General features: G+C 52.7%; 1 protein-coding gene across 3 annotated transcripts in view; it reads right to left on the bottom strand.

Moving 5' to 3' along the window:
- Positions 1 to 11,947: 11,947 nt before the first annotated feature.
- COL9A2 (collagen type IX alpha 2 chain) overlaps positions 11,948 to 16,987 on the bottom strand; it is a 69,229-nt gene continuing 64,189 nt past the window's right edge. For all 3 annotated transcript variants that reach the window (XM_063140218.1, XM_063140216.1, XM_063140217.1), the window contains one exon: positions 11,948 to 13,454. In XM_063140218.1, coding sequence (XP_062996288.1) covers positions 13,249 to 13,454 — 206 coding nt within the window. In that variant the 3' untranslated portion in view covers positions 11,948 to 13,248. The remainder of the gene's footprint in view (positions 13,455 to 16,987) is intronic.

Genomic DNA, 16,987 nt, shown 5'->3' with positions numbered 1-16,987 from the left:
CATCTGTGGGAAATCTCAAGAGGTGCCCGACATCATTTCCTCACTGAAACATCCACACTGACCCCTCACATTTTCTTGGGGTTTGCAGAAGGAGGCGGCCCAGGAGAGGATGGATGACATCTCATTCTTCCTGAAAACCATGGAAAACCAGGTAGGCAGCTCTGAACATACGTCAACAGGGGCGCCCAGAGCGCCCCCTCCCCTCCCCAGTGCCCCTTTCTCCCAGTTGAAGAAAACCTTCCTTGGCCCCAGGGGCCGTTTTCTCTCGAGGCCTCGCCTGCCTGCAGCTCCAGGCCCCTCCCCTCCCTTCGCCCCACAGGTTCCAGCGGATCTAAGGGGAGTTCCCCCCAAGAGCACTCAGGGCAGGGATTTCCCATTGGCATCATCCAGCAGCCATCTTACGTCACCTCTGCTTGGATGTAGGAGCCGCCTGGGACAATGCCGGCAGAGATGTTCGGAAACCTTTGGAGTTTTGCTTCCATGCAGCCCTTCAGCCCTTAAGTCCCCTCGCTGTTTGCAAAGGCTCTGGGTGGACAGCCTGCCTTCGGCAACATTTGGGGGCAGGACAGCCGAGGGTGGGTGGGGGGAGGCAGTGGCAGAGTCCAACCCCTGGGGGTCAACAGATCCCAGACTGGGGAGGAGGGCGGTGGGGAGATCCCCATTCCCAGGAGCCCCGGTGACGAGTCCTAATCTCCTCCTCTCCTCAGGCAGAAGCCACGAGGACCATCGGCAGGATCATCCAGTCCACGGACGACGTCGCGGCACTGGAGGCCCAGTTCCCGGAACTTCTGCTGGCCTTGGTGAATAAGATCATGCAAGCCGCCGGCCTGCAGAGGACGTCTGAGGGATCCGAGAGCCAAGACACCGGCTCCCTGCCTCCTAAGTAAGTCACGGCACAGGGAAATCGGGGGCAGAAGGGGCCTGGTCTCCCCACGCTTCAGTGGGCACGGGAAAGGCCCCCTGCCCCACGTTCCCCGGCAGTGGAGATGTTTGGGGCAGGGAGGCGTCCTCTGGGCACGAGGGCCCTTCTCCCCAGACATGCCATTTCCTGGCTGAAAAGGCCCCCTTCGCCCGGGCAAGCGGTGCCTCTGTGACTCTGGCCTCCCCCTCTCCTCTGCAGAGAAACGGCGGCCATCATCCGGATGCTGCTGAAGCGGGCGGCAGCACACGTGGCGGTGGACCCGGTCTGCTGGCACATCTTGTGCCGCCCTAAGACCTGCCTGCACGGAGTGGCCGTCCTGGTGAGGTAAGAGGGAGCGTGGCGCCTTTTGTCCGAGGGGGCCCAGAGGTCAGCCCCTCCCGCTCTCCGCGAGGACGTTCCGTCGCAGTCAGCCGGGGCTCTTGCGTGTTGCAGGGCCCTCCTCGCAGCATCGCCCTCCATGCAGCAGGGCCTCCAGGAACACCTGAGGTCCCTCATTGAGAGAGAAGAACCCACGGAGCATGCGGTGGCAGCGGTGGCCTTCTTCATCGAGGTAGGAGCAGCCGAGAGTAGAAGGGCAGAAGCAGTCCGTGGGACGGGGCCCAGAAAACAGGGTTCCCGCACCTCCCCTTGTGGGAGCAGAGCAGCCTCCTCCTCCTCCTCCTCCTCCTCCTCCTGGAGAGGCCTGGTTCCTGGGCGAGGCTGGCCGTTCCTCCTGTGTTCCCGCTGGGGTTTGGTCAAGGGGGCTGGGGTGGGGAGGGGACACCCACAGCCCCCGCAGGGGCAAAGCGACGTGCAGCGTGGCGGAGGTGAGCTGATGCGCTCAGGGCTGGAGCACCCAGACTATCGCCTCTCGGTGGGGCTCCAGGTATTGATGCGGTTTCTGCTGGCTCCCTCCGTTTCAGCTGCTGCTCAACGACACGTGCCCTGTCTCCCTGGAGAAGACCTGGCCGCTCCTTGCGGGCTGGCTGGCGCACCCCAGTCAGGCCGCCTTCCAGCTGAGCAGGAAGGGCCTTCTCCACCTTTACGTCAGCTGTAAGAGGGAAAGTGGCAGCAGCCACACACGAGCCCAGGAGTGGCTCTCGCCCTTCCTACTGAGGAACTGCCACTCTTCGTGCACCCACGGCTAAGGGGGGCCCTACGTGGCACCCCCCCACACACACACTCACTTTCCCAGCGGTTCCTCTGTCTCTGTCTGCTGGCTTTTTTTCTGGGCAATAACCGAAGTAGCAGGATGGTGGACCGGGCCCTGGGTTCGACAGCTCCTGTCGCATCCAGGGTATTGCAGCCCAGGGAGGGGTTTCTTGATGCTTCCCTGTCCGTAGCCAGCTCATGGCGGGATCAGGCGGGATCCTTTCCATTTTATTGCACTTTTCCAGCGGAACTTTGTCCCTGAAAGTGCTTGGTGTTCTTACCCCTGTGGTATCCCGGCTCAGAGCAAATGCAGGGCTTTCCTCACAAGGGAGTCATCTGGTCTCACCCGGAGGGCAACCTCTTAGGAGATAGGACAGGATCCTCCTTCTATCCCCGCAGAGGAAGAGGCCCGAGGATTTCGTCCAGGGCATACTTGGGTCCTCTGACGGAGACGCCACCTTGGCGGCCCTGGACTTTGCCCAGCAGCTGTGACGCCACCTCCCTGAGCAAGAACAGGTGCCTCTGAACGCTCCGCTGGCTGCCCAGGTCTGCCTTCTTTTCCACCACGTGAGTATTGCACGCCAGCCCTCGAGGGGCGCTCCGTCCAGCACAGAAGCTGGGGCAGGCGTGACCGACGGAGACTCAGCCCCGGGCCCCGTCACTCGGATTCTCATCGGTTGGGGAAGAGGGCATCTCCGTGGTGACAGAGGCGAGGAAACGATTCCGACGTTCCTCTTTGTTCCTTCTTCGTAGGAGTCGGCTCAGGTCCGAAAGGCAGCCCTGCATTACTACCGGGTTCTTCTGCAGCACCAGGAACCTCATGAGGAGAGGAGGCGGAAGGTCACAGACCTCATAGCGGCCCTGATGCATGTGGAGGACGAGGACGAGGCCGTGGCAGAGGTGAGGCCCCTCCGTGCCCCTCCAAAGGGCTTCTGGCTCCCCCACGGCAAACGTCCTCCGTGGCTCTTGCGGCAATTCACCCATGGATGTCACTCCTGGGGGTCTCAGCTCCTTAGTCTCTGTGCAGGAGCCCTTCCCTGCCTGGAGATCTCTTTCTCCCCCTGCTAGCATCTCATTGTCTGCTTCTGTTCCTTCGAAGGCAGCGAAGGACATCGCCCGGCGCCTGACGGAGGACCTGCAGTGGGACCTGCCCTGGCACGTTCTGGCGAGGGAACCCTTCAGCCTGCAGGAGCTGCTGCACAAGATCTCGAAGCGACTGGTAAGAGCCCTTCTCGGTCCCGCTCAGGCAAGGGGGGGCGAGGAGGGGGGACGACTTCCCAGAGGGCTCAGCGTTTGCGCTTTCCCGTGTCATCCTAGTTACGATACTACATGTCGAGGTGGGTGCTGGAGAGCGAGGTGTATGACATCATGACCTACTTCCGCAGCAAGCAGGCTTCAGTGAGGAGGATGGCTGCCATGTTCCTGGGTAAGGAAGCACAACCTCTGGGTCTCCCTTCGTGGACAGCCCCAGGTCAAAGGGCGGCCTCTGGCCCAGCCTTGGAGGATGTGGGGCGCCCAGGAGAGGCCTGGCTCTTTCGGCATTTGATGGAGCGCCTGATCCTGGCTGGGCAGGACCACCTGTGCAGTTCCCCCCAAGGCCCAGTGCAAGATGCGAGCCCCTGGAGGTGTTGCTCAGGCTGCCTCAGGGCTCCCGGGAATCCGAGGCCACTGGGTTCCCTCTGCGAGCGGATGGGATGCAGACCGTGGATGTGGACAGCTCAGGTCTCCTATGGCTCCCTCCGTGTCTCTCCAGGTCACCTGATGCACAAGGATGGCAGCGTCATCATTGAATGCGTCATCGACGCCTATCATGCTTGTAAGTGAGGAGCTGCGGGTGTCACTTCCCCCGGGCGGAAAACTGTAGGGTGCTCAGCCCACGTTCCTCCCTTTCCTTCCACTTCCCTCCCTGGGCAGATGGCGGTGCGCAGGACTGCAGGGGATGGGTGCTCCTGCTGGGTGGGCATTTTGTGGCACGTGGGTTGGTGTTCCCAGTAGGACTGCCACCTCTCAGGGCGGAAGGGGGGCCCAAGGTGTCCCTCCGGCCGTGGTGCGCTTCAGGGCCCGGAGAGGGTCCCCTCGGTGTCGCCGGGCCTGGCTGTGAGCTGCCTTTCTCGTGCGTCCCCGCAGTTGTCGACCTCCTGATCCGCGACAAGGACCCTGCCGTCAGGAGAGTCGGCTACCGGACAGGGGACATCCTGCGGAAGAACTTCGCTCTCCACTCCCGCCGCGGTCTGCGGGCCGCCGTCCGGTGCTTTGTTGCAGGCTGTAGGCGGACGAGGTACCCGCCAGAGTACGACGACCTCCCTGCCTGATGGAATGGTAATTGGAGCAGGACGGCTGAGGGCCTGGCGGGTTGCAGGAGCCCTCCCTCCGACGGGGCTTCGGGGCCCTTGCGGTGGCTGGATTCTGCTGGGCTCCACCAGTCCGGGGCTGCGCATCCATGAGGTGGTTCTATGAGGAGGCCGAAGCGCCGAGGAACACGGAGCTTTTCCCAAGCGGATGCTGCCTTTGGGATGTTTCCTCTGGCGGAAGACAGACCAGAGGAGGCGGGGCGGAGGGCTGGAGTTTTAGGGAAGGCTGGATTCCCTTCCGGTCAGGGTGCCATAGCGAGAGAGGCTTATTTCTTGCGGACGTTTCGCGTGAGGAGTAGGCTGGGAATCCACAAACCCCCCAATGATTGCTGTTGCTTCGCTTAGTGGCTGGGAAGAGTCCTCCTCTCCCTGTCTTCGTGTCCCTGGGAAAGGCTGGCACAGCCCCAAATCTCTCCTCTCTCTGTGTGTGTCTTTCAGGAATGAGATCTCCTGGACTTCTGGCTCAGAACACCGCCTGGGAGCCATGCCGCAGCCCCCCAGGGAAGTGACGTGAGGCCGAACAGCAAGGGGGAACCTGGCTCCGCCCCCTGAGCCCATGCAGCCCCACCCCTAGTCTCAGGAGGCCCCTCCCCTGCACAAGTGACCTTCTCTGGGATCCTTTGCTGGGTCAGGAGAGGCTGTGGGGCCGCAAGGGAAGAGGAAGGAAAGTCATCTCCCCTCCCCTCCTCTCCGGCAGCCAAACCCCGCGTCCCCCTTCGTTCCCTGCTGCCTCCCCCAGGCAGCGTCAGCCGCAGAGCAGCCCTGGAAGCAGAAAGGCCCCTGGGAGCCCAAGAAGCTAGTGGGAAGAGGAGGAGGAGGAGGTGGAGGAGGAGGAGGAGGTCAGGTACAGGGCCGGAGCCCTTGTTGAACGCCGGTGGATTTATTAGGAATCCTTTTGGACTCTCTGTGCAGGCGGAAATCTGTGGGAAGTTCCCGTGGGACTTGAAGCCCGAAAGTCTCCCTGGGAACTTGGGACTGTTTTGGAAAGGAGGGGGCCCACTTTTTGAAGGAGTCACTTTGAATAGGCTTATAAGCGAGACTGCAGAGCTGAAAGCCTTGCTAAGTTCCATCCCTCGAGGCAAGGCCTGAAATCCCTTTTGTTTGGATTCCACCTCCGATTGGGACTTTGAAAGCACTTTGCACGTGGACGCGCTGCTATTGGGACTCTGGATGTCTAAGGACGGTGCCATGAGGAGAACTTCCAGCTTTGCAGTCTCGCTTATCAGCCCCTTCACAGCCACTTGACAGACTGGTCCTCTGACCTGAGCACCATGCCCATGTGCCAACAGGGCGGGACTGCACAAGCCACGAAGGTGAGGCTACCATCTCAGGGACCCCTTCACTAAGGGGGCCCCACCTTTCCAAAACACTCCCGAGTTCCCAGAGAGCCTTTGGAGCTTCAAGGCCACACCAGGGAGCCAGAGAGCTACTCCCGTGGGAGCTCCTACAGAGACCCGCTTGCCCAGACATCCCAGAACGATGCCTCATAAATCGCCCTACCTTCAACCAGGCCTCTGGCCTTGTACCTGGCAGAGGAGGAGAGGCGGCCAGGCCAGGGAGCAGCGGGGGTCTCTCCGGCCCCTGCCATTGCTGCTCCCCCGGTGTACGAGACGGGGTCGGTCAGGGAGCTCCTCCCGCCCTGGCTCCGCCCTCCCCTCTCCACAACTCCGAGGCTGGGGTCCCCATTGGGAGGGGGCTCTCCTCTGCTTCCTGCCCCCCCCAAAAGCCCAATACTCCCACCTGTCCTGGCCCGGAGGCAACTCAGAGACGTTCCTTTGCCTGCTACGGTGGGGGCCGGGGCCAGGCCCTCGCTGCGTTGTGTGCTCTCCCCCCCACAGGAGGAGATGCACCGGGGAGGAGGATTCTCCTGGCTGCATCCGGGCCCCACCCCCCCCCCCCCAATCCCCGAGCGAACCGAGCTGGACGTGGCTTCGGCTGCTGGAGTGGGAAGGGGGGAGGAGCAGAGCCGATGAGACTGACGCCGTTTTCTGGTCCTGCAGGTGCCCCTTGCCCTGGAGCCTCCTGGGACATCGAGGGAGGAAGAAGAGGCGGTCTGGAGGATCGGGCCCAGGAAAGAAGAGGCCGTGCCGTTTGGCCCTGCTCCGCGTCTCCTCCCTCAGGCCCGTTTCCAGCCTGGCAGCCTCCGGCCGGCCCTTGGTGCAGTGTGGGAGGTTCTGGTCGCCAGTTTCCATCTGGGGCCGCGTAGGAATTTCCCCCCCTCCAAGACCCACGGAAGGGGTTTTCGCCTACGCCGCACTGGCCAGGGCCAGAGCCATCAGGAGTTGAGGATGACGGGAGGCGACTGAGGACCCACACCGATTCACAGGGACCAGCACGGGCGAGAGCAGGAGCTAGGAACGGCCGATCATTGTGTAACCCTTTAAATTGTCATGAATAAACTTTGTTTCCCATTTCAAACCTGGACTGTTGCCTCGTCTCCTCGTTGCTGGGTTCTGGATGCAAAACCCCTTAGGAAGCTTTTCATTTGCGTCTTTTAGCTGTCGTCCCGAACAGATAGAATTCAGTGGAAACGTTGAGAATGATTCCTCAACCGTCACCAGAGAGTTACCTGGGCCCAGTGAGCAGCCCAGCAGCCATCTCCTGACCTGATGCGTCTCCAAAGAGCCCCAGGTGCAACGACTTCCAGCAGCCTCGTCTGGAGAGCAGTGATGAGAAGGGGGGCTTGAGCTGATGCCTTGGAGCCCTCTGAGTCCTCGTTGCCAGCTTCAGAGAACAGGAGACGGAGAAGAGGTGTGTGCTTGTGTGTGTGTGGGAGAGAGAGACACACACCAGAGAGGTGAGGAAGGTCTCTCTAGAGGCCTCATCCTCTGGTCCAGCACCTGCAGCATGAATATGTAGACCTGATGCGCCTCTAAGCCGTCCATCCAGATGTGTTGCGAACCTTCACAGAACGCTTTCGAGAGATGCAGCAGGGGCTGGGGAAGCCCAGTTTTGTGGCTGGGGCGGAGAATCCAAATGGCAGCCCTCTGTTCGCTTGGGGCCCCATGCTTAGTGCGGTTCGCCTGCACAGCCTTCTCCATGTTGAGCAGGAGCACCACGAGAGCCCTTCCACTGGGTTCTCTCCAGCCGTCTGTAGGCATTCTCCTTGGGTGCAGAATCACTGGTGGTAGCTATTTATTTATTGAGGTTTGGAGCAGAAGTTCCTTTGCATCTGTTTGGGCTCTCAGAGAGTACTTTGTCTTTTGGTAGCAGTAACAGTCAACTAAATAGGCGCTAGCAACAGGGCCTGTCCTCATCATTTGCCTCAGTGAGGCATCGTCCATGTTCCGTCCCCAGCACCAGGCTATGTGGTCTCCAATGGACAGAAAATGTCGGGTTTTTTCTGGAATCAGATCCACCTGAATGTGTTCCTGTGGGCACTAAGGCAAATTTCCATTGATTAGGCTCTCTGAACAGAGGATCTTGGTCAATCTCCCATTTTAGCTTTGCTGCCTCTATTAGAGATGCGGACATCAGTTCAATCAGTTCAATGGCGCCAGCCAAGAAAAGCCTCGGAGCGACGCGAGGCGACGGGCGGGGCTGGGGGCTGCATTCCCAGAAGTGCGGGAGCACAGCCTCCAGCCCCGCCCATCACCTCGCATCACACATCTGGGACCGACGTGAGGCGAGTGGCCAGGGGCTGCGTGCGGGAACTTCCAGCACGCGGCCTCCAGCACACACACCCCAGCACTGAGGAAGAAGGGGGAGGGGGAGGAGGAGGAAAGACTAAGGTCTGTGTCTGTGTGTGAGAGTGAGTGTATGGGTGAGGGTGCCTGGTTGGTTGTGTTTTGGAATGGGTGATCCTGTGTGTGTGTGTGTGTATTGATGTGATGATGTCTGAATGGGATGCCTGGTTGTTAGACTATGAATGGATGCATGTTTGCAGTGGGTCCCCCCTGTAGTTTGCTGCAATTTGTGGGGGGTGATTTGGACGTGATATTCCTATTAAATAATGCATTTTGACCCATAGACCTTCCTCCAATTTGTTTGATATAATTGGCATGATGTATATTTTGTAAATGGCTGAAAAATCTTTTAAAAATTAACAGGGTTGCCGTTATCATCATCATCATTATTTATCTCTCTTTTCTTGCTTGTGGTGGTTTTTCTAGATGAACATGATGGGCTTTGCCAAGTCATGCTGTCTTTACTGATTCAGAAATTTCCTTACTATTGAACATGTTTCAATTATGACTGATTTATGGATGTTGGCGTTCATGTAGGTTTTCTCTCTCTCTCTCTCTCTCTCTCTATATATATATATATATAATGTGATGCTGGTGACTGATGTGACTAACTTAATAATTGTAACTTTTTCCTGTTGCCATAGTTCTTTAATTTACATAGCCAGTGGTGTTTCCTCTTCCTTTTCTGAAACATTTTTGTCATTAGGAATTGCTATGTCAATGAGGTGAGTGTGTTTTTCTTGGTTGTTTTTGACTGCTATCTCTGGTTGCAGTTGAAACAAGCTAAGAGGTGCTAGCTTTTAGTCCATTTTGTTCCATGGCTAATGTTTGGAGGGTAATAGTAGTTTATACTCTTTCTGAATGCTTGGTTGCTTGGTTGTTGTACTTGTCAACTGCTTCATTCATTCAGTGGTTGCAGTATGTTGAATCTGAGTATGGATATGAGAAAAGTGATTGGGAAAGAGTGTTAAATGTTAGGAAAGGTTAGACTATGGTCATCCAGTGAAGGATTTGCAGTCAGCAAAGATTATTTGAGGGAACAGGAGACTGTATCACACAGAGTATAGCAAAAACTTCAAAGTACAGCAAAAGCTACAAAAGTAGAAATGAGTGAAGTTAATTTTAGATACATTGTTATTAATTCCAGTGATTTTAACATCAAGATGTTATGTAGAACAGGTTTGTCTTAATTGTGTGCTGTGAAATCAGACATGTGACCAAGGCCATGTTTGGGTGGGCACACGCCTCCTTGGGGGCTGGACATGTTGGTGGATACGCCTCCTTGGGGACTGGACATGTCCCCCTTTTTGGTTTCCAAAATATGGTCACCCTAGCACTAGATGGCACCTTGGTCTGAACCAGCATGGTTCTTCTTATGGCCACACTTCAAGAGGAATGCAGACAAGCTGGAGCGTGTTCAGAGGAGGGCAACCAGGATGATCAGGGGTCTGGAAACAGCCCTATGAAGAGAGACTGAAAGAACTGGACATGTCAAGCCTGAGGGGAGACATGATAGCACTCTTCAAATACTTAAAAGGTTGTCTCACAGAAGAGGGCCAGGATCTCTTTTCGATCCTCACAGAATGCAGGGCACAGAATAACAGGCTCAAGTTACAGGAGGCCAGATTCTGGCTGGACATCAGGAAGAACTTCCTGACAGTTAGAGCAGTACGACAATGGAACCAGTTACCTAGGGAGGTTGTGGGCTCTCCCACACTAGAGGCCTTCAAGAGGCAGCTGGATAACCATCTGTCAAGTATGCTGTAGTGTAGATTCCTGCATTGAGCAGGGGGTTGGACTCGATGGCCTTGTAGGCCCCTTCCAACTCTATGATTCTATGTCAGTGGGGTGGTGAATCCACTCTGGATCTCAGTAAGAACCACTCAGAACGCTATATGCTCTGCTACTGGACTGAAGTTTCAGCACCTTGCATACCTGGTTTAGAGTTTGGAGTATTTCTATCTGAAACCAGAGCCAATTCATCACCCCACTGACATCAGAGCCACCAGCCACCATTGCGGACTCCCAACATAACATGCCACTCATGCTCCCACTTGGTGCACTAAGTGGAGCCTTCCCCCTCAGTCGGGATGGCAGCTTCCAATGTTCTTACTAAATAAATCAGCCCTTGATTCAGAACCTTGGTTCAGAACCTCTCCCACACTAGAGGCATTCAAGAGGCAGCTGGACAAGCATCTGTCAAGGATGCTTTAGGGTGGATTCCTGCATTGAGCAGGGGGTTGGACTCGATGGCCTTGTAGGCCCCTTCCAACTCTGCTATTCTATGATGCTATGACTAGGATCTTACTTTCTTCTTTTTTTAGGAGCATAGATCAGTGGTAGAGCACATGCATTGCATGCCCAAAGTCCCAGTTCAATCCCCAGAATCTTCGGGTAGGCTGAGAAACTTTTCTTAGCTTGAGACCCTGAAGAACCACTGGCAGTCGGTGTTGGCAATATAGGGATTGATGGACCTAGGGGCTGACTCAGTATAAGGCAGCTTTCTATCATATACATTCAAAAGCTGGATGGGTTCGTGGGTGAAATGTATTACTGTTGCAGTGAAGAATGGTTAAAAATGTTGGGGGGAATCATTATTTGTTTTAGCCTGCACTGTTTCCTGTTCTAGTATTTACATGAATGAATGAATGAATGAAAGAAAGAAAGAAAGAAAGAAAGAGAAAACATCTTCCCAGCAAAGAAAAGTAATGTCACTAGTGACATTCCTTTTGAAAACAGCTGTGTACATTTATTAGAATCTAATTCACAGAGCCTTACGTTCAAGACATGCTTGGAGTTGCTGTTTTAATAACCTGGGAAATTCTTCTATTTGGTATTCAGGAGGGTTCTAGCAGAAAACTCTAAGAAAACTGTTTCCTAGCAGTTCCCTGGGCTGCATCCACAACCACAGCTTCCTACTCTGAGTAAAAACCAAAGTTGAACTGTAAAAATTTTAAGATTCATAGATTTCACAGTTAAATTAATAACCAGATCCATGAGGGGTCATCTTCAATTAGTTAATATGATTTCATTCTCTTTTTCTTTTTTAAAATAAAAAGGAGTGAGCTTTAGAATTTGGGGTGGAGGAATTTCAAGTTTTGAGCAAAATCTCAGCAGCAAAGTTAAACAACAACAAAAAAGTGCTGTTTCACCTTGACCACTAATCGATGTATTGTGATGTATTTTTTTTTTTTGGCCTATTTCATGCATCTTGACAAAGTGGTCTCTGGACATAGGCCTCTGTGGCAATGAGCCATATATATATATATATATATATATAAATAATATATATATATATATATATATATATATATATATATATATATATATATATTTCTATGTTATGTGTTGTCCCACAAATGTAATTTAATTTATTTTTAATATTACACAGCCCCCTGAGGAAGGCCTTTGAAAGAAAACAGGCCGAAATGCATTGGGCTTTGAAATAAAGTATTTTTTGCATCTGAGAACATGTTTCTCCCTTTTTCTTCTGTCCTGACTTGGATGCTCTCCTCTTTGTTTTTTCCCCCCATGCAAGCCTAAGCCACATTGACCTTTAATGTAGCTTTTAACCTTTAACGTTTAAAGTGTCATGTGACTTTGTTATTTTTTGTTACAGCCATCAAATATGGCTACCCAGTGGAATCAATGACAAAGCTAAGTTTCTGGCATTGAAATCTCTCTCTCTCACACACTCACACACACACAAACACATACAGATTTCAAAATTGAAATCTGGATTGGATTTGGAAAGTTAGATGCACTTGAAGTCTTGTGCAAAAGGTTTCTCCCTCCCCCTTATGTCCTTCCACAAAGTATAGCCAAATGCGATCTACTTCTCTTAATTATCACAGAGCTGCAAGGGTCCTCCAAGGCAATCCAGTTGATTCCCTGAACAGAAGCAAGATCCAATAAATTAATCATGAGGAAAATTAATTACCCCAGAGAGGGTAATTATTGAAGGCACAAACTAAAGAAAAACACAGTTTTACAAATCTATTAAACTGAAAGAAGCAGACATCAGTTAAGTTCATCGGCATTCATTCTTCAGTTTATTGTCTGGATTGACTAGTTATTCTTTGCAGAGGAAAAAAAATTATTGATTTTTAATTCATATTTATAAAATAACCTTATTTTACAAAGATTTACAGCTTTGGGGAGGCGACTTAAGCCGACTCTGTTGTTCTTCATTAAATAATCAACCACAAATTGCATACTATAAAAAGGGAAACACAAAAAGAAATAGTGATGCAAATAAAAATCAGAAGCAATTTGGACAGAAGAAATCCTTCCAAGCACACACGATATAAACCTACCAAAATGTTAACAGATTAGATATTTAGTAGAAAAGGGGATGAACAAGAGAGGGGCTCAGTGAATCAATCAGATAATTAAATTACCTAAGGACCATTTCATAAGTTCGTTCTTCAAGTGGTAAAATCTTCCCATAGCAAGTTTTGACTGCGTTATTTTATTTTATTTTACATGGAGAGGTTTTTGTTTGAAGCAAAGCTCAAGTGGAAACAAAGAAATCAGATGTCCACACCATGAAAACGTACACGCGACTTTTCAAGGAATTGTTTTCGTACAGTAATTCTGGATTTTCTCCATACAAAACTGCTTCATACGAACACCCTAACCTGATAACAAAGAGAGACGTCACTACGTGTGACCACAACCTCAAAAAATAATGTGATTTGGGCCCAAGATAAAGGAGCATATTCTTCTCTCCCTCCCACCCCACCCCACCCACCAGAATAGTTGGCAACATCGTGTCTTGGCAAAGCGCACACTTGTTTTCATGGCACTGAGATGGGGCCAGCAATTCCCAGTATATATTTAAAAGAACAGCAGCCCCAAAGGGAGAAGTTTCCAGGCTCAACTACTGTTTTGCATACATCTCCGTTGTTGCCTTTTAAGTCACCTCAATTTAAGCTATTCACAGTGGCCAAGTGTCATCTTCTCATCAGCAAAACATGGATGGATGATGCCCAAGGAATAGGCAGACACGACTTGTCTCAGAAAAGTTTTTGGATTGGTGGTTCCCCATCTCTCTGGAGGGTGCCTGTCCTGATGTGAAGGTCCCTTAATGCCAGTGGTGGAGCTTTTGCCGACTCAATGAAGTCACACTTGCAACAGAACTTTCTGCTGGCAGCGTTCAGTAAGAAGGTCCTTTGACAGCACCTGGTTCGGTCAAGCGGGCCGAGGCATAAGCAGAGGCTCCTAGGCAGGCAGCTGCTTCACAGATTCCAGGAAGGCCAGCAGGCCCAGGTAAACCAGGGCGTCCCGCTTGTCCTGGTACACCTGGAGTTCCTCGTTCTCCTTCTTTGCCGTTGACGGCATGGCCAGGATGACCTGGAAGACCTGGGAGAAGGAAACGTTTGTGATTTGCGCATGTGTGTCTTTCTAAAATGGGTTCTGTGTCTCTAGCCATTCCACAACCATGTCTAAAACAGTCTGCCCTGTCTGCTTAGGTCAGGGGCGGCAGAAACACAAGGTGGAAAAGTTCTCTGAAGGACATCTCCCCCAAGATCGCCTTTTCTGCCGCCGCTGCCATCTTTCAGGGAAGGAGGAGAAGGAGCGACATTTTCCTCCCTCTCTCAAAATACTAGAACACAAAGGGGTCATCCCATGAAGCTTACTGGTGGGAGATTCAAGACAAATAAAAGGAAGGACTTCTTCACACAGTGCAGAGTTAAATTATGGAATTCACTACCACAAGATGTAGTGAAGGCCACCAATTTGGATGGCTTTAAAAGGATGTTGGACAAATTCATGAAGAGAAGGCTATCCATGGCTACTAGCCCTGATGGCTATGTGCCACCTCCAGTATCCAAGGCAGTAAGCCTGTGTGCACCAGTTGCTGGGGAACATGGGTGGGAGGGTCCTGTTGCACCATGTCCTGCTTTGTTGTTTCCCTGGTCGACGGCTGGTCAGCCCCTGTGTGAACAGAGTGCTGGACTAGATGGACCCTGGGCCTGATCCAGCCTCAGGGCTCTTCTTATGTTCTTATGCCATGGTAGTCAGAAGACCATGTCCTTAGGTGAGGACGCCTGCCCCCATGAGGCGGAAAACAGCTGGCTGCTAAAATATCAGCCTGGCAGCACATAGGTGATGGGCTAGTTCCCCGTGGCTGCTGGTGAGGCAGCAACACCAGCAGGAGGGGGCAGGAGAGGACGTTAGGAATCATGGTCCACACTGCCTCCAACAGCCATCACCTCTACAATTTCTAAAGCAGCCTTCCCCAACCTGGGACCCTCAAGATGGGCTAGACTACAGCTCTCATAATTCCTGACAATCAGCTAAGGTGGCTGGGGATGATAGGAATTGTACTTCCCATCTGCTCAGAGGACTCTGAAAAACATCTCCCTTCCCCAACTCACCCCCATCACTCCCCTTTGGTAGGGCCTCCACCACCTTTTGGAGAAGCAGAGTCAGAAACCCATAGAATACCCAGTGTCGGGTCCACATTTTGGAGGGCTCGTGGGCGAGACACACTCAATGGCTGCTCTCCCTTGGGGAGACGCGCCGAGGTTGATTTTCCTCCTCTGACTCATCATGGCTACCATCTAGGGATGTCACGAGAGCCTGGTGGACCCCCGCCCCCGTTCTCTCCCCCAGACTCAGTTGGGCGCACGGCAACTGCCCGCCTTCACTGCCAAAATTGTGCACTTCTCCCCACTGCGTCAATCGCAGCTGCTTCAGTATTGTGTCCAGTTCTGGGCACCCCACTTCAAGAAGGATGCAGACCAGCTGGAGGGGGTTCAGAGGAGGGCAACCAGGATGATCAGGGGTCTGGAAGCAAAGCCCGATGACGACAGACTGAAAGAACTGGGCATGTTTAGTCTGGAGAAGAGAAGGTTGAGGGGAGACATGAGAGCACTCTTCAAATACTTAAAAGGTTGTCACACAGAGGAGGGCCAGGATCTCTTCTCAATCCTCCCAGAGTGCAGGACACGGAATAAAGGGCTCAAGTTAAAGGAAGCCAGGTTCCGGCTGGACATCAGGAAAAACTTCCTGACTGTTAGAGCAGTACGACAATGGAACCAGTTACCTAGGGAGGTTGTGGGCTCTCCCACCCTAGAGGCCTTCAAGAGGCAGCTGGACAACCATCTGTCAGGGATGCTTTAGGGTGGATTCCTGCAATGAGCAGGGGGTTCATGAACCCCTTCCAACTTATCTGTACAGCACCATGTACATTGATGGTGCTATATAAATAAATAAATAATAATAATAATACTATTCTATGACGTACACAATTTCCAGTGCTTCCACTGTGTGCACAATGGAGGATCCGGAAATTCTGCACTTCCCCCCTGCTGTATCAGTGGCAGCCCTAAAGTCCCCATTTACACAAAGGCAAAGGCGCAAGCATTCCATGTGCACCTTTACCCTTGCATAAGTGGGGCTTTTACGGCTGCCACTGATGCAATGCAGCGGGGGGGGGGAGAGCACAATTTCAGCAGCGAGGGCAGACGGCTCCTGAGCTCTTGTCAAGGACAGCCTCAAAAGAAGCTCACACAGCCCAACAAGCTGGGGTGGGCAACGTTGCGAGCATCTGACAAGTCAGAAACGGTTATGTTCGCCCCCCCCCCCCAAGGCCCCCACTACCATCTGCTTGCTTGCCAGGAAGAACAGCCACCAAGCAAGCAGGCAGGGGCCCCTTCACAACCTCACTCTTGCCTGGGCTAAAGCTTTGTCCCCGGCGGGTGAACAAGCAGGTTGCAATGGTGAAGAGGAGGAGAAGGTCCAGGAGGCTTTTGCCAAGGGCCCATACCAAGCAGGGGACCCACCAACGAATGCCCGACCATGCCGAACTTTGGTAATAACATTGCCTGAAACCTTTCGCAGCACTCGCTACTCTGGATCAGCAATTGTGAGGGCAAATGAGCTGAGAGCCCATAAATGTGTGTATATTATTCTGAGTTGCTGGAAAGTGGTGTACAACAACCATAAAATGTCCAAAATATATATATATATATGAATCCAGACCATAGTGGTTCTCGTGGGATTCAGCAGCCCCTTTCCTGCAGGAGCCTTTCTTATTTTGAAGGCTGGGTCAGTTCAGGCTTGTTAGTTTTTTTTATAAAATTGAGACAGTTTGCCCCCATCCGTATGAAAATTTGGCACAGAGCATCTGTCTGAGGCACATCATAATCTGGCCGAATTTCAGGGGACTCCAACGGTGGGGAAAACATCCAGGTTACAGCCGTTTACCATTTGTCCTTCTAAACCATGCTTGAGACCACTTCTTTGCTGGCCCCCAACATGCCTCTGCTGTTTCCTTTTGTCTGTTTGAATTACGTCAAAAACGTTACAGGCTCTGCGCTTCCATCGCTCATGTGAAAATCTGCTGGCTGGATTTCAAGTGGCGAAGCTTCGGAGCCCACGTTTCCAATCACCAGCGTTGGCATCGGATCCCAATTTGAACCTTTGAGGGTGCCAGGAAGTGCTGGCAAGATTGCCAGCAAACAGCTTCGGCTGTCTGAACAGAGTCACCCTCAGAAGGAGACGGAGGCTGCGGAGAGGACGGGGTCCTTGCAGCTTCCCCAGCTTCCAATGGTCTCCTGGTAACTCGTGGATAGCAAAACAAAAACAGGCCTTCACCTTGCCTGACTCTTCCTTCCTAGTCCTCAGTCTCCATCCCCTGGCCACAATGATCCACGCACTGGTAGCCTCAAGATTGGACTAAGGCCGTGCACTTGATGTGGGGTTACCCTTGAGACTGATTCAGAAGCTGCAGCTTTGTGGCGAATGTGGCAGCTAAGCGGATTGATTGATTGATTGATTGATTGACTGCATTTACATCCCGCCCTTTTTCCATCAAGGAACCCAAGGCAGTGTACATAATCACCATCCTGCCCATTTCATCCTCACAAAAACAACCCAGTGAGGAA

Source organism: Elgaria multicarinata, chromosome 13 (genome assembly GCF_023053635.1).
Source record: "Elgaria multicarinata webbii isolate HBS135686 ecotype San Diego chromosome 13, rElgMul1.1.pri, whole genome shotgun sequence".
Classification (NCBI taxonomy): Eukaryota; Metazoa; Chordata; class Lepidosauria; order Squamata; family Anguidae; genus Elgaria; species Elgaria multicarinata.
The sequence above is the reverse complement of the archived record's forward strand: the minus strand, read 5'-3'. Positions and strand labels throughout refer to the sequence as shown.